We start from the raw sequence: 18,157 nt of genomic DNA on the forward strand, positions 1-18,157 counted from the left end.
AGTCACTACTGTGTAATTAAAGTAGTGTGTGAAATTGTGTGGAGGCATACGATGAGTAAAAACTGTGTCAAGTTAAATACAGTAGCAACAAACCATGTGCTTAAAATCCTTGGCTCAACAAAGCTCTTAAGCACAGGCTGAAATTCCACTGATTGCAATGCCAAAGCAAAGACTTTAGGGGAAAGATTTCTAAATTAATTCAGCCTTGGCCTAATACTTCCTTTTAAAGTTGTACTGTAAGCTTCCATTGGGCATAGACAGGCCAATGCCTATGTACTCTTTTTCTAAAACTTTGGAGTGTCATCATTCCCATCCCCAAGTTACAGTTCAGGAACATGTTTTCAAAAGCAGAATCAGAAATAGGGAGGTGTTAGGGGTCTTGAGCAGCAGCCCTCTCCAGCTGAAGGAGGTCTCTGTATTTACTGTGTTTTTTCTGAGAGGCAAGTGAACCCCCATCCCACCTCCCTGGGAGTTTTGCCATGGCACTGCTCCACACTGGAGTTTGCAGCATTGCAGGTGTCTGAGCAGGGAGACAGGCTGGAATGCTCTGGGCTGGCATGTGTGTGTACTGTGTAACAATATCTAACAGCAGTAAAGTTTCCTTCCAGCTGAGGAATAACTAAACCATTCCTACTGCTGTGCCACTAATACAGTTACCTAAATCTGCTCTCAGGTTTTTTCGTATGAATGATTTCTCTGTGTAAAACATTATGGCAAGGAAGATACTAGAAATAGTAGTTGTCTTTAGCATGTGTAGCTAAAAACCAGAGCTGGCATATGTTCATGTCTGCTTTCCCAGGTAATCAGTCCCCTTGGAACTGTAAAATGGGCTCTGTGGCACTGGTGCTGCAGCTTGCCGTGAGCTCTCACTTTTACCTACAGCCCAATGGACATGTTAGGCTCATGGGGATCATACACATGGAAGAGACTGAAGGATTCTGATATAGAAGTAAATTTGATGTTGATTTAAATTTAAATAGAAGCTGATATCTGTAATGATTTCTTAGTGGGTTCTGATTTCTTATCTGTACAGCAAACAAAAATTCTCTTTCCGTCGAGCTCCCTCTTCTTTTTTTTTTTTTTTTAAAAAAGCCTTGCCTTTTGGGGAAGAGAAGTACAAGATGTGTTTCATTTGTGTTCTCAGTGAAACAGACCAGAATGATTACCAGTTTAATCAAAGCTGTTTCTGTAAGGACTGTCTGCTGACAGTCTTGTAGTGGCTCAATATTTCCACTGTTCTTCATCAGTAATTTCTGTCCAGCTTCCTTGGAGGACTAGTCCTGTTTACTGGCTGATTTCTTTTTAGCAGTATTCACCATAGTAGGAACCACCTGATATCTGCAACAGCAGATGCATTTTGTTTTATGGAATGATTCTTAAAAATCATTGCTATTTTTAGATCATCAATAGTTTTCAGGGCTCGCTGCTGATTTCCTTTCTCTCCTTGCAGTTTGAACATGCCCTGACCTGGGTTCCCACATGTAGTGAGAATGGTCCATCACTATGGTTTGCACTGATCATTCGTTACCTTCTTTTACGTTTTCTTGCCTTCTGTCTTCCCCTCTCATTCCTTCCTTCAAAACAAAGCCCCATCAGTATTGCCTGACTTCACTGCATGGTGTTCTTGTGAGCCCTTTTTTCATTTATTATTATTTTTAGTTCTGAGTCATGTATGTTGCATCTAGCCATAAGCAGGATGCTCAACAGCATGTGTTCCTTTTTTTTTTTTTTCCCTGCCCCCTCACTGTTTTTTTCCCCCCCCCTAAGGAAACACATCATGGGGATCTGATCAATTTGTTGTAGGCAGTTTCTGTGTAAGCTTACTGTGAAAAAAGCCTAAATATCGTAATGCCCTTTATCCCATATGTCCCTGCTGGCCTGTATTGGCCTTTTGGTTTCACTCACTTTAAAAATGAGAGAACATGATAGGTCAAGTTTCCTTATCTCTGATAGTTTCCTCTTGCTGTACTTTCTCTCTTTCCTGTTTGCTGTGGTGGTTGCAATATAATCTGGTCCAGAAAAAAATGTCTTGGGCAAATGTTAGTTCATGTGCTGTATGTTTGTGCATCAAACATATCACTTAGCAACAGGAGCTGCAAATACCTCTACCTAGCAAGCACACAGTCAGAGTTCTGTTTTGTTTTAATTAGCAACATTTCTGGCCTCATGCATTTGATTGAATAAACTAAACTGCTAATTAAAAGGGTACAATAATGCAATAAACAATTTGACACAAATGCACTGCTTGCTTTGTATGCATCTTTACCATGATTTGGCATGAAGACACTCCTAAATTATCTACAATTTTTTTTTTGTATTGCCTTCAACAGTGTAGCTCTCAGCCTTCTCACAGAAAAGCCACTGTCAGAGCCATTAGCTACAGCATTTATTCCTTTGTTGGAAAACAGCTTCCCAGTACAGTGCTGTAGTTCCAACCTAAAGAGAATTCCCAAGTCAAATGTCTCCTGCCAGTCATAACCTGGTTCTGCTGTAAACAGTAGTATATGACATTTGCCACATTTCACTGCAGTCAACTGTGCCTGGAGCCAGCTCAGCAGCAACTAACAGAGACTGAGAGAGCAAAAGCAAGGGTCTTGTCCTTAGGTCTGTTACTTACCAATATCTTGATACAGACCTTCATGGTACTGCCTGATGAGAGTGTCTTAGCTTGGCAATGAGTTGATTTTTAGCTGGGAGAGAAACTGAGGGGTTTTCCCAGGGGTTTGCATTTGTTCTCCTCCAAACCACTAAGGCTGGGCTGCAGTGCATACTTAATTTCTGTGAGTTGGTGACAGAGTGGCATTTTAATGTAATCTTTGTATTTATTATTGACTCTGTGATTTAGTCAGATGTAGTTGTTTCCATGCCCAAAGCATTTTCCTGTGAGCCGCATCATCGGTGTGCTCTGCCTCTGGACCAACCTAGCAGCCTGCACTAGGTGCCCAGTGTCCCCAGACCATGGTGCAGTTGTGCCTGGGCACCAAGAGCTGCACTTGTCTTGCCCTCAAAGAGCTGATTTTAAAATGCAGTACCTTGCACAGTGGTGGCATTTGCATTTGCTGCCCGAGAGCTGCTGGAGCAGTTGGACAAAGGCAGGCGTGCAGCGGGTGGCACAGATGCTCCAGGAGAGGCAGACGTGCCTGTGACAGTAAGCTTCTCTGTGAGAGAACTGGAGCAATCAGTTTGACCCTTTTTAACAAAAGAGGCATCATCACACAGGCACAGCCCATATGGCCAGGGTGGGGCTGGTTTTGAGAAGTGATTAGCTTTATCAAAGCAGGAGAAAGTCTGTGTTGGAGAGGTGGTGACACCGCTGCTGGTCTCCTACCTGCATGTTGATTTCCTGCAAAACCTACTAACAAGGCTTTAAGCTGAAAAGGTTTCTTTTTTTATTTTTCTTTTTCCCCTCTCATTTCAACCTGTTTCTTTCCTTTTGGATGTTCTCTGCTTAATTTGTTTCTTTTCTGTTTTTCAGACTTTACTTAAACATTACACTTCCGTTGATGTTGTCAAATGTTCTGTATTATTTTTTATTTTCATTCTACAAACATCACTGATCTTTTTCTTTTCCCCTCTTTGGAATTCACAAGAAGATCCCATTTATGCACAGAAGAAAGGTATTCAATAAGTTGGAAGGCTCAAGTTTTCTTAATTTTCCTAATGCTTAACTACATAATATATATGAGGGTACCAGTGAGAGATTTGGGGTTGACTTTTTTACTCAGCACTGTTTTAAATCTGCTCAATCCTACGTCTCAGAGTATTGTCAGCATTTATACCCTTTTTTTCCTTCTTGTGCTTCTTAACCTGAACATTTAAATTACCTTTTATATTAATCCTTCATAGCTGGCTTGCAGATTCTGTGTTTTGATACCAATCCAAAATCCAATAGAACTTGTTAAATCACTGAAGTAAGATTCAAAGCTTTTATATTACCCCCTAAATAATTTTTACACTTCAACTTTAAATTTCTTTTTTTAGTTCCTTCATTCAAAAAGGGTTTGTTTAGATATTGGAATATCTTCAAGATATTTTCAAGCCTAAATGAGTCTGTGGTTCTAAGAAAAGAAGGTAGAATCTTAAGAGGATATCAGGCAATGTTTGCAAGGGCTAAAATTAACCCTTTTACCTATAGCCAGTTCTCAGGTTTTGACCCATTTACTTTCACATCAGTGTGTGCTTAAGTATAGCTCAAGTAATTCATCAGGACTTGCAGTAATAGTGAATTTCAAAATATTAAACTAGACACACTTGGAATGTGAGTCTAAGATTTATGTATAAATAGTTAAGAAATCCACATACTGTGAGGTTAGTGATATTCAGTCAAAACTAACAGAGCAATTAAACATTGTGAATATCAAGTACATTTGTTAATAAAGCCAGAGAGAATAAATAAAATTATTTGTAATGTTTACTAAGCATATGTCATTTTCACATATTTGTGACACATTAGGAAATTCAGTGGAGACCAAACTCTTTAAGTATATTTTTTTAGTAACCTTTATGTGTATCAATGAGATACAAAATACTCCCTTTGAGCCTGTTGTGTTTTATGATTAAGGAGGGGGTTTTTCTCTATTCTTATTTTGTATTTAAATGTAGGACATTATATTTCACTTCAGTCATAAATTACAGTTCCAGTTTTCAGTTCTCAAATATCCTACAGTCTTAGTTGCTGTTCAATTTTTTGAATATCCTTATACGATACACCAGAACAGTGTGGACTTGTAATAAGCAAGTAGGGATTGTGATGCGTAGGGGTAAGAAAGGAAGAAAAATCATGCTCAAGTGTTTTCGGAATAGGAAAGGCTGAAAACCATGTCTTGTCTGTCTTGAGAGTACAGTTCTGTGAGATCATAGTACTGAGGCAGGAAGGTACCACCTTCTGTTCCTGGAGAACCCGGCTGAATCAGTCCTGTTTTATTTAAACTTTTCATTAAGCTGTTTAAAGTATATTACATTAATTCAGCTACAGCTGAATTATAGCTGTTTCTCCCACTCTTTATTGTCTAGAATTAGACATTTATGCCCAAGTGTTCATATCTCTTTTTATCTTTATATGTTTTAATATTTGCTCTATATTTTTATCTTTATGTGTGGGAGATTTGAAAGCCATCATTCTGAGTATTTTTTAAGGAGAAAGCTAACTTTATTCCACCCAAAACCAGGACAGTATCGTGGTATATCATAGCAGGTCCCACATTTTCCAGTACACCATCACCTTTCTTGTTTTTGGCAGATAAACACACAGATATCATTCCTCTTAGTCTGTGGGCTATCCCTTTAAAAAGTCCATTGAGTTCATGAATTCCATGACATTGAGCTCCTGTCATAACAGTTTTTCAGGGCAGGAAAGATGATGTGTGGTGTTGGGAGGTGTTGGATTGTTGCACGCTGAAGCCAGTTCTGATTCCGCCGCTACTTGTCTGGTTTCATCCAAGCATATTCTTCACTAATGTTGTCCTCCTCATTTTTACCCCTTTCTGCTGATTTAGCTTCCCTGATGGGCTCTACAAAATAGATCAATTTGTTAGAATTTGAAAACAGAAATTTTCATTTTTGCCCTTGAACAGGCAGGAGTTGTCAGGCAGCATCCACACAAGTCAAGGTTAGCTGTCCTTCAGAAACCTTTAGGAGAAATCTTCATGATGTATGTGGTTCTGATTGTGATAATTAATGAAACTGGCTTTCTGAGTGTAACAGAACATTTTCTTGGGGATGGTGGGGATCCTTTGTAATAAGTCCTGTTTGCTTTTTTCCATTCAGGTGGTTCTCTCTTGCATGTACAGATTTTGATGATGCCCAAGTAACAAGTACACCTGAAACTCAGCCAAACTGTAGTCTGCCTTTTTTAAAAGGCAGAGTATTGCATGAGTTCACAAATTTCAAAGCAATTGTAATTTTGAGCAGTCCATAGCAGTGATTAGAAGGAATTTGCTCTGTCGAACTCTCTTTGCCACTGCCAGCAAACACAACCCCTACCATCTCATGCTCGTTTCTATGACTCTGCCCTTAGGCTTTATTATCTTTAAATAATTTTTAACTAGGAATGAGAAAAAGTGTTTTCAGTTTTGATTGCAAATGTGGCTTAGTTTGGCAAACTGTAGCATTAATATGATGTTTCTTGTATTTAGTATTGAAAGTATTTAGTGATAAATTGTTTACAAATCCCTATAACGGTTTTTAATGTCTTTTCCATAGGTGCAACAGCTGCTGCTCGAAAGGAGGTTATAAGGAACAAGATACGAGCAATAGGAAAAATGGCTAGAGTTTTCTCAGTGTTAAGGTAAGGCTTTATGCTGGGTTAGTTTTTTTTAGTGTTGAATGATATCTTTCAGTAGTTACTTAGAGCACTCAACAGTTAATCAAACAGCAAATATGCTATTTTAGTATACCACCCAACTGAGTTCTACTGCAGCCTTTTAGAGATTGTTTTATTTATACAATGGTGCTATTTATTTTGGCTCTGAATAGTCTTCTTCAGGGCTTTTGCTGAATATGAAACAAGCAAAAGACATCAGCAAAAAAAAATCCAATTACCATTTTTAAAAACTTTTACTGACCAGGTGTACTAATTAACTTCTAGCCCCTGTGAGGCAAACGTTAAATGTGGGGAAAGGATATGTTATACATCACCTCTCGTTAAAAAAGAAGTCAGCTGTCACACTTTGTCACCCACAGATGTTGCTACAGCCACAAGTAATGATGACTAAAGATGAAAGCATTAGGGTCATTTACCTAGAAATCCAGGAAATGGTTGTGCAGGCAACAGCAACATGCTCCTTTGGGCTGCACTCCCCCAAACACATGAACATGAGTAACTAATTGCTACCCAATGTTTAGAGCTCTCCATTTGATGTCTCTGAGCAGAAGAGAAAACATGCTGTACTGTGCTGAAGTCTAAATATAGAAAATACAGTTCTCCCTCCCTTTCAGCGAGTGATTTTTTCCTCAGGAAGCTGTGTGTTGGTCTGCTGGAGTCAGTTGTGATGGGGTTATGCTTAGTGAAAAATCATGGGAGTTCTAAAACATTTACTGTTATGATTTCATGATTGATGTAAGAAGAATAAATAAAATAGTTACTTGAAGAATCCACTATTTAATTTCAGTGGAAACGTCCGACTTGCTTGCTTTGGATGCAGCATGCCAGCAGTGGGCAGGTTCTCTGCAGGGCTTTGCATGGGCACAGCAGTTCACCCACGCCTTGCAGATTGCAGCAGCATAGCTTTAAATAGCAAACTGAGATGGAGGGCCTTGTACCTGGGGATCCCAAAGTATTACAACTGACTTACTGGTGATGCATGAGCTACTTCAAAGTGGTGCCCATAATAAAAAAAAAACAGGTTGGCATCATGCCTTTTCCCTAAACAAGATAGGGGAGCAATCAAATGTTTCCACCTGCTTCTCTGTACCAAGTCTGGCAGAGAGCCTGGAGGTGGCTGCTACCACCTTCATAAAACTGCACAACTATTTTCCTCTAATGATAGTTGAGCAAACAAAGTTTGGGAAACTTGGCTTTCTCCCATAACCTTGAACTACAGCTTCTGGATTGCCTGTATTCCATTGTGAACCACCTTTTAAAATATAGGATTAGTTCACAAGAATTGTGAACTTTAATAAGCAGAAGGATCTGAAGTTGCATGATCAGCTGATATATTTGAAGTTGTACAACTTACAGATGATTGACATCAGCCATGTGTCAGACTTCTTCAAAGGGATCTGTAGGGCAGAAGCTTTTCAATGGTTTCAAGGATGGAAGAGGGATACAGAATAATTCCTGCATATGCTCTCTCTACAATGATACACATAAGTCCCACACCTTAAGTCTACCCCAGCCAAAACCACCACAGCCTTTTACAGCTCTTGATTATTGATGGCCTTGAAAGCTTTGCAGGAAAGACTGAAGATGAAGAGTAATTTGTTCTCCCTTAGCTTTAACCAGCAAATACAGCACATCCTCACTGTGATCCAAGGCATAGTCAGCAAATAAACAGGTACCTGCAATGCATGGTTTTGGTGACAAGTCTTCCAGGGGGATGAGTGACATTTCATCCCAGCCACCACTGGGATACCTGTTATCTTTTTTTCTGAGAAAGGCTGACTCCCCTCAGCTAGGTGGCAGGCTGCTAGGCAGTAAAAATTTCACAAGGTTGTCTTGCAAATACTATTCCTGTAGAAAAGCCTGGGATATTTTTTCTGTCTTGTCAGCATAATCCATGTAAGACACAAGTGTCAGGTAATTGTGTGTAACCCTAGGAAGAAATCAGCAGTGCCACCATCTATCATCTGTCTATATACCAACCTGCTCTGGAAATCTTTGAAGTCCCTGTTTGAGTCATTGTGTTTTATGAAATTTATTTCACTATTTCTTGAAATCTTTCTGAAAGATTAGCACCTAATCTGACCATCTGCAAAGAACTTAGTCATCTCTTCTTTGGGCTGGAGTGGTCCCTTTCCTCAAGGATGTAACTTGAATGTAAAGCTGAAATAATTTCAGCCATTTTGGTGTAAAAAATTAGGTATCAAAATAGTGTTGTATTGAGTTTCAAATGTTATAAATGAGCTTTGATGAAAATAGGTATTGTAGAAGGATTGGCTTTAGCTAAATGGAAGACTTCGTGATTCCTTGTCATTGACTCTCTCCAACTTTGTTTCTCAACTCTGACTTTTCTTTCGGTGTATTTAGACTGGAGAGAGGTAAATAAAGTACTTAATCAATCTATTATCCTTTTTTATAAATAAAAATAAATTACATCAAATAGAAATGAAGGAATACTGAAGGCTAAAACATCATTATATTTGTGACACACATCTTTCTTGTACACATTCAGTATAAAGATAATAAAAATACAGTAAATAAACTTAACCCATGAGGGTAAAGCTAAAAATGCCATTGCACTTTAATTTAAAAAAAAATATATATGTAATGTACTGAATAATTGAGAGAAAGCAAAAGCTTTGCTGTGTAACTGTTGATGATAAAAATACTCTGTTAATTCTGAAAATATTTTGCTCTTGCGTTAGTTTTAATTGCTTGGGAAACTTGCAAACAAAATGGTCACAATTTGATTTTGACTATTACATAATGAAAAGTGAGTGCAAGCAGAATTATTTTCAAACTAAAAATAGAACTGGAAGAGTATATGTAGTAGGTAAACAAGAGTTGTTTCATATACGTGAGTCATTCAGGGCATGTAGGTCCAAAGAAAATTGTAAGTAGTAGAATTGCTGAGAGACAGTTTTTATAGACAAAACCACATTATCCTCAAGTGAATGTGGAACTAAATTCTGTCTTTGTATTTGCTTCCTCCAGCTTAATGTCATTATATACTTCAAAGTAAAGCACTTCAAAATAGGTTTCTCTTAAGGAATTGGGGTCAGTTTTGCTGCTGAGAAAGTATGTCATCATAGGCAGCATCACAGTCCTTGTAGAAAGCTTTACTTAAAGGCTTCTCTGGATAGAGCTGTTGTATTCCTCTAGCCATATATTTAAAAACTCTATGTATTTGGAGACCAGCAAAGCATATTTCAGTTTCATAAAATAATTTTGTTTAATCCATATTATTTTTAGCATACAAAAGTATTAAGGACATTACTAGAAAGGATGGAAGTGCTTATTAATTTTAATGAGCTTTTAGCTGCCTTTCTTTAAGTGGCTGGTGGTCATCAATAAATAATGCACCTGCCTGCTAGTGCAGACAAGAGCAAACTAACAGTTTAAGTTGCTTTCGGACCACATCGTGTAAAATGCCTAAATGCATTGTTAGCAATAGCTGGTCCTTCTGGTCCTTCTCCTGTCATATTTGAGTTGACAGATGTATTGTTCCATAGGCACAGGTTATAGTGTTCACTGCAGTAGGAGTTGCATATGGTGTGATGCAAAGGTTTAACAAATGTACACAGCAGTGAAGGGAACTTCACTGGTGCTGATGTCATCACCAAATCCAGTCTATCTTGGCAAGGAGATTGGAGATGACAAAATCATTGCAGGGCATGTGTAGCTTAAGATGTCTAAAACGTATCTCATGTTTTTAGCAAAGACATTTACTTACTTTTGGGGGTTTTATTTTTCATTTCTTCTTTAACCTTTGCAGAGAAGAGAGTGAGAGTGTGCTGACGCTGAAAGGTTTGACTCCGACAGGAATGCTGCCCAGTGGAGTGCTCTCCGGAGGAAAACAAACACTGCAAAGCGGTAAGCCTGTTTGCCCGTGTGTCTTGTCCTGTGTACAAAAAACAATTGGTTTTCAACTGCAGAACCTAAGAAAAGTAACCACAGCTGTCTCAGGAAAAAAAAAAAAAAACACAAAGGATAGAAGAAAACCAGGTAGTTTGTTGTGCTGGAGCATTTGTGAGCAGTTCATGGGAGGCCTCATCTCAAGACTTACTACTTAGCATCAATTTTTAGAGAAAAGGGGGGAGGCCCTGAAAATCAACAGTTCAGAATGATAGCTCAGGATTGTATGTTAAGTGCACTCTTTCCACAGTTCAGAGCATCTTTTGGGGTTTTTTTTTAAAGAGCAGCTCTTGATACGTGGAGTACTGAAGGTTCGACTTAGCTAATGACACTCAAACTCTTATTTTATCTGATTTGTTCTTCCTCATAGACAGCCACCAGTGGAAAATAGGTCTAGAATTAGATTTTCTCTCCTAGAAATTCTAGGCGACAACACGAGAACAATTCCACTCTGATGTAAGTGAAGGGAGGTTCTTACAAACACAGTGTTTGCCTTGTACACAAACACAATACAGATTGTCAGTTTTATACCAAGTGCTTCTTGTTACAGGAAATTGGTAAGTCTATGGTAGGACTGCCTTTGTTTCCTTATGGAATAAGGAGTGCAAAGTGTTTAATTTATTACTGGAAGCTCTCCTTTTTTTCCCTGTGTGTATTGCTGTAGAGTATATTGCAGGCACGCATAAAGGTCTCTCAATTATAGAGGTTCTATTGGCAGTAGATGTAAGAAATAGAAATGCTTTATAACCTTGACACAGTCTCAGCCTCTTGTTTTCCTGTTTCCTTCCTGGAGCATTCTTTCTCTGTATTTTTCCCTTTACTGTCTCTTTAATCTAGAAGATTCAGGTATACGGTGGTAAACCTCCTTTTCCACTTTTTTCCCTTCTCTTGTTTCTTGTTGATGACTTGTGTGTGATGGACATAGTAACGTTCTGCTTTGGAAATGCTGCAATATGATTTCACAGGAGGCCTTTCTTAATGGGTTTGTGGTCTTCACCTAGGTTTTTCTCCACATAGTTGCTTTACATTTGTCAGAAAATTTGGTCCAAGGAAACTGCTATTGTTGCCCTGGCAAAATAATAGGAATTGAAATTAATTTGAGAAAATTGCCAAATGTTCTTGTTACAAAAGCTAAAAGAAAATCTCCTCATACTGCAGTATTCTGGCTCAGTAAAACATTACTATACACAAGCTTCTGCATTAGTTAACACACAGTACCCCATTCACCAAATACTCTGAAGTTCATATAGTTTCTGTTAAGCACACATATTGCCATATGTATTAACAGAAAATATGAGTAGTATGTTCTGTTGTGGAAGTATACATTTTAGTCTTCATTTTTTCTAATGTGTCAGTGCTGGTTTGGATCTTGTTATTCATTTTAATTTTTCATCCTAGTTATCATGATTCCTCTTTTTTTAAGTTTGCGTTGGTTTTGTTCCTTGTTTTTTAGCCATCTCTCTTGCTCTGCTGCTTGAGAGGCATAGGCTTACCTTGGTGCATGAGGGTTAAATCCTCTCACTTCCCCATGCAGCAAGATAATAGTATAGATATTTTAGAATATATCTTAATCCATATTTGACATCCTAACTTAAAAAAAAATACACGTTTGGGTTTTACGTAGGGGAAAACAAGACAAAAAAGAAGAGATGACTTCCTAAAAACTTGATTTCTTGAACTATTCTCTAAACCAGAGAAATTCTTGAAAATCAAAATTTCTTTTAAAATATTTGGCATATTGGATTGCATTTAATGATTTGCATCAGCTTCTAAATCTCTGACTGTAAAAAAAATGCATACCAAAGCTGATGGGTAAAACTCAAATGAAAGTATATGTTTAAGAACCATTAATGGTTTCATAATAGTGATAACATGGTATTCATAACATCACAGCAATCTCCCAGTTACAAGCTCTGCTCTCTCTGACCAGGCTTTGCAACTTTGGAGGTCCAACAGTCAATCTTACATCTGCATCCATTGATTTAAATAAAATATTAGCAAAATGTTTTTCAGGGACTGTGTTGACAAAAATAAAGTTTACAGATGGAGCAGACTGGGCAAGGTTACAGGCAAAGGCCAAGCTTTCTGAGGATCCCATGCTGTGGGGATGTTTCTTTTAGTCAGGAGAGGGAAAATAATTTTGTTAAGTTGTATATGGAATTCCTTTGTCTTGTACTGGCACCAGTACTTTTCAGGCTGATGTTGTAAGTTGTATGAATTTTGTGCAATGGCTTTATGCCATTTTTTGTTCTCTTTTGACAGGGCAAGTCAAACTGCTCTTACTGAGAGCTGGGACAATTATATAATGACCTTTTCAGGTCAGATGTGCAATATGGAAGACATTTACATTTTGTAGTTCTTTTGAGTCAAAAGAAAACTTCTTAAATGTGTCTTTAAAAATTTTTAGTTTGTGAAACTTCTGCTTTAAAACAAACTCTAGCTTAATTCAATCTGCAAATTATTGTTTTTGTCTAAACATTTCTCTGTGTGTCTGTTTTGCCAAAATCCAGCACTTACAGTAACATTAGTGTCGTAGCTCCTTTGCTATTCACTGACTTGTTCTTAGAGTTGAATCCTCTGCTCATTTTTTCTCATTCGTTTTGCTACCCCTTTCTTCTCTTCAGCTACTGTTGAGGCTATTGAGGCTGATGAAGGTAAATTGGCCAGTCCCCTTTCTGTTGGTGCCACAACAGATAAGGGCTCTGCTGGGTGTATTCATTTTGCTGTAGCTTGTACAGATTGTGTGGGTGTTGGGCTAACAATTGTGGCTCGATATTAACCAAAATGTAATTGCTTTAAAGGGGAAAGTGTTCTTTTGGTTTTTCTTTCTGTTGCTGCTGTTGAGGTTTTTCTCTTTCTGTAAGTTACAAACACGTTGGAATTGCTGTATGTTGAATTAAGCACTGAGTAATGCCACAGGAGGAGATCAGGGAACTCAGATTTCATGGGACATAACTTGGCAGCAGCTCATAAACGCTTTGTGACACATAGCTCAAAAGCTGTGCACTGGAGGCTGGCTCAAACTATCCTCAGCAATTTCTGGTCAAAGAAAACACATAGCTTTTTATATATTCTCTCTTTTTGTTGTTGTTTCTTTTCCACTTTTTCTTTATTTATGCTTCAGTTTGTTTCCTTTCTTTTAGGTCACTAATGAAAAAATTTTATTGGTCTTTTGTTATAGTACAGCATGTTTCTGTTTCCCTTTAAAAGTAAAACAACACAAGACATTTGTCTGCAAGATGTCTGCTTCTTTTGGTAGTGGCAGTTTACACACTGGATATTTACGTTAGAGCAACCATTAACACGGGCACCATTTTAGCTGCATATAAAGTGACTGGCTGCCTTAGAAGATTTCTGAATGCTCAGTATTGAAAACTGGTGCTTTGTTGACAGACCTCTAATTTAACCCTTAACAATTTTGAACACTTCAGGTAAAAGCTAAGTAACCATGTATTGCAATGTAGATGTACAATATTTGTTCAGTATTACAAAGTTTTGGAAGAAGAATTTTCAGAATTCCCCTTTAAAACAAAATTCTTCAGTTGTATTTTGTTCTTGCCCCTCTCAAATTTTCTGTGGGTCTTTTTTTTTAACTAATTAAAAAAAAAATCTGGTGATTGTTGTCCTTTGGTAAGATGTGCCATTTCGGCCAGTTGAATTTGTTTTTGAATTTTTTAAAGCAGTGATTAAAATTACAGAACAAACATGTAAGAGAAAATACAACTGCTTTCTAAATAGCAGTGAGTAAGCTGCTATTTATGTTGGAATTATCTATTCCTATCGGCAATCTCTAATCTGCAGTGTGCATTCTTGTTGACAGTTTGGCTGTTTTCTGTGATTTTCTGTGACTATGTGTTGTGTTTTAGTAGACTCTCCATGTAACCTGCTAATATTCGTTGTCTGACCAGCAACTACAGCAGAGCACCTTCCTTAGTGTTACAGACAATAATGTGTCTACTGGAAATACAATCCCTTAATGTGCCCTCATGCGAGCAACATGCACCCTTCAAGTTCATTCTTGATTTGCCATCCTTGCTAGTTAGCCACTGTCACCATAGTCACAACTACTGCTCCACACAGGTGAAGCTTCTGATGGAGGAGAAGTTTCACCAGTTCTCCTTCAGGGCCCGGTAACACCAACTGGGCTGTGCTGCTGGCAAGCTCCAGGACATGGCAACTGCTTCAGCTTCAATGCAGCCATCCATTAAACTATTGCTTTAAGGGATTGGCATGGGTGCTTGTTAGACATCTTCATTTTGTGGTAGAAGGTAAATTTAAAAAAAAACCCAACCCAAAAGGCAAACCTTAAGAAAACTTACTGTACAACCTGTTCTGTTTTCACTGCTTCGTCCCTGCTCACTTGACTAATCACCATTATGTTGTTGTTTTTCTGAGTTGAAGTATAATACATGTTAAAAACCATGCACTTCACAAAGTTCCAATGAAACATTTGTGAAACTGGCTAAACAACTAAATCCCGAGGCAAACAGGATCTATCATTTTTCACAGGAAAGGTTGGCACAACCAGCATGAAAAAATGCCTTTTCTTGCTCCCCACTAAATACAAGGAGTGGTAGCTTGGTACCAGGGATGTTCTGGGGTTTTGGATGTGTTAGGCTTTTTTTTTTTTTAACAGAAGTTACCAGCTTGTCCAGAATCAGGACTTGACATAGGAAGGAGAGTATTTGGGGATAAAGGAGAAGAGAAAAGGGGAGAAGGAATACTGAATTGGATCCCTGAAACTCCCCTACCATTTTCTCCCCAGGGAGTTTGCAGTTTCCTGGTACTAAAGCACCATTTCTGCTCTGTGGCATGTTATGATAGAGGCCTAGCAGAAATTCCAGTTCTGGAAGTGGAGTGCACTGATTTGGTACAGATAAGAGAAAAAAGACAAAGAAGGCTGATCTACGGGGCTGAGACCTGCTGTTTGCCTACAGTGCTTTTTTTCTCTTTTGCTTTAAATCTAAAGATCTGCAACACTTCAATTAGAGAGAGAATAAAATAAAAATCACAGTCTGTGAGTACATTCCTCAGCCTGTGGCTTCCTTCTGAGGTTGGTATGGCCTCACCAATGTCGCTGCTAAAGGGCAGATCATAAATCCTCAGTTGGAACTTTGGTCCTTTGTCAGTGCATTTCCTGAGCTAAACTGTATAGCTGTCCAAAATGACAATATCCCTGATCCGTGTTGCACAGTGCTCCTGCCATTTGACTCAAGCTGCTTTCCAGAAGTCCAGGGTTGTATCAGGGAGGATAATTGCCCTAGGCAATCAACAACAGCTCACCTGTGTTGAGAACAGAAGGCAACTTGTTGTAGGGTCACCCCAGATCTTCCCTAGCTTTCATGTATATCCCACAAAGTGGCCTCACCATGTCATCACCATCTGGAAGCAGCCAGCACTTTTTGCATGATTGTTGGCAGTCAGGTGGGAATTTTGCCTGATGAAGAGCACTAGGGCAAGGCACGGTGTCCGTAAGGCTGTAAGTGGTGACAGCAAGTGCCAATTCACCAGCTCACGGCTGTGCCCTCAGCATGGTTCCAAAGTGCAAACCATAGTTTCATGTCAGCGTCTTGGTGTTCTAAGCAGAGCCCCAGTGGACGACAAAATACTGGAAGTTGATTGTGTTGAAAACAATAGTTGTGTTGGAAGGGACGGTGGTGGTGAGCCCCAGCTCTTTCTGAGCGTGGTAAGGAGTTGGTGGTGGTGTCAGATCTTCTCGTTGCTGCCTTCCCAAAGAAGGACTCCTGCACTTGTTGCTAAATTGGGGGAAAAACTGCTGAGAGTTTTAACTTGCTAATTTTATTTTTCAATAATCCTTTATTTAGCTATCAAAGGATTTTCACCCCAGCATAAGATCACTAGCTTCGAAGAGGCCAAAGGCTTAGATCGAATTAATGAGCGAATGCCTCCGCGCAGAGACGTGCCATCCGATGCCAACCTTAACTCCATCAACAAGGCAATCTCCACAGAGACTAATGGCACGGACAGCAACGGCAGTAATAGCAGCAATATCCAGTGACCACTGTCTGGGAGGGGGGGTGAGCTGCAGGGCGCGATGGGGTTGCTGCACGTCAGCACTGGGGTGTTCTTGCCTCTGATAATAGCTTGTTTGCTCTGGGGGCCAGGTGTTGGATTCAGTTTACAAAAATCATCAACAAAGAGATCGTCAACTTTAATTTGGTGGGAGGGCGGGTGGGGGAGACACACCTCCTTTGGATATGCCTTTAAATGCTTGTAGAAAAATGAAAGCTCATGCTGGTATATATTGCAAAGTTAGGGGAATGAACATGTTTTCCTACTACATTGGGAAAGTCTAGCTATGTTACTGAAAGGCCTTTTATTATGTTACTGGACATGAAAACTTTGTTTAATTTCTTACTAACTATTGTACGTTTACAGTTGCAGCACTCAACATCTACAACATCGAAACATTTTTAACAAAATGTACAAACTAAATAAGGACTATTTATTGATAATGTTTTGCTACTCTTGTCAGACAATGGCTATGAAATAAATTAGGCACTCTTTAAAAATATAGAGAAAAAAAGAAAAAAAAAAGTTGGAAATTTGTTTAAAATGCCAAAAAAAAGAGAGAGAGAGAGAGTGAGAGAGAGCGAGCGAGAGCGACAGTTTAATTTTGTACAGATTATGCTTACCTCAGGTTTCTTTAGTGTGCTTCAATGCCCTTCTTTAAATATAACACTTACCTTACTAATTTGGCGGCAATTATCTTTTTCTTTGTTAAAAAAAAGACTGGAATAATAACATTTATCTTTTTTTGCTGTTTATATTTAGGGGGGTTTGGTTTGGGAGGTTTTCTGGGGTTTTTTTGGTAAAACAAGTCTTGGTTGTGGCTTGCTAAATTTAAATATTTATGAGTGGTGCATTTTTAAGTATAGTGAACAAGACACCATATTAAGTGCAGTGAAAAGCATCTATATTCTGTAAAAATCTGCCTATGCATGTTTTTTAAGAAAAAATGGCTGTATAGGCCTGTATGGGACTGTAATGCGCTTAGTGGTCTGACTTATACTGGAAATGTATGTATACTGGCGTACTTTATATTCTCTAAAAAGAAAATGCTTAATGCCTTTGAAATTTTGTAATCAAAAAAAGCTTTGAAAAATCTAAGGGGGGAGAGTATTCTTAAAGTTTTTAACATAAGCTTGTCAGTGCACATATAGATGGGTAGCATGTTTAGCAAACCTTGTGAAATTTAAATAAGTTTGTAGTTACATGTGAAATTCTAAATGCATGATAACTGTTAATGTCATAATGGTTTAGTCATTTTGTTCTGTTTTGTCATGTGCCACAAAATGTGTAATTTTTTCACTTTTTTCCCTTTGTATATCAGTTACGGGTTTCAACTGGTTCATTCTAAAAAAGAAAAGGAAACAAAACAAACAGTCCATTGATATTTTTTAACAATTGTATAAGTGCCCAAGTAATTCACTACAGCCTACAGCCTTGCCTTTGTAATTTGACTTCGAAATGTTGGCAATCAAAGCATGCACTTGTAACAATGAAAGAAGCATTTTATATTACTACTCAATAAAAATGTGCATGAACTTAAGCATCCTGCCCTTTCTTGCTGTCTCAGTGGCAGAAGCACGCAGGCACCTCATGCGTGTGCTTCTTGTTGTCTTTTGCTGTGGACAGGAGAGGACTGCTGCTGTAAGAGATGAGTGACTGGTTTCAAGATTCAAGGTCAGTTCTTTACCAAGAAATAAACCCATGTGTTACCCAGCTACTGACTTCTGTCAGTTCTTCAGTTCTGCAGACTTCCCCCAAGGTCTGGTTAGAACGTTGGGTTTTCACTAAAATGAATGGGATGTAACCCACAAGTAGAGTGCACAAGTTAAAAAAAGCCCTCTGTGTGTTTTCCCCTTATCTGGAGTGTTTAAAAAGGTCAACAAGTATCAT

The 18,157-nt window shown here is 38.5% G+C and overlaps 1 protein-coding gene across 2 annotated transcripts in view; it reads left to right on the forward strand.

Annotated features, from left to right (window-relative positions):
- Positions 1 to 17,807, forward strand: part of PPP3CA (protein phosphatase 3 catalytic subunit alpha) — a 171,176-nt gene extending 153,369 nt beyond the window's left edge. The window contains exons 11-14 of one of the 2 annotated variants that reach the window (XM_077177193.1): positions 6,202 to 6,286; positions 10,095 to 10,192; positions 12,859 to 12,888; positions 16,060 to 17,807. In XM_077177193.1, the coding sequence (XP_077033308.1) occupies positions 6,202 to 6,286; positions 10,095 to 10,192; positions 12,859 to 12,888; positions 16,060 to 16,253 (407 nt within the window). In that variant the 3' untranslated portion in view covers positions 16,254 to 17,807. The remainder of the gene's footprint in view (positions 1 to 6,201; positions 6,287 to 10,094; positions 10,193 to 12,858; positions 12,889 to 16,059) is intronic. The other variant, XM_054633534.2, reaches the window with a different exon arrangement.
- The last annotated feature ends 350 nt before the right edge of the window (positions 17,808 to 18,157 follow it).

Source organism: Agelaius phoeniceus, chromosome 4 (genome assembly GCF_051311805.1).
Source record: "Agelaius phoeniceus isolate bAgePho1 chromosome 4, bAgePho1.hap1, whole genome shotgun sequence".
Lineage (NCBI taxonomy): Eukaryota > Metazoa > Chordata > Aves > Passeriformes > Icteridae > Agelaius > Agelaius phoeniceus.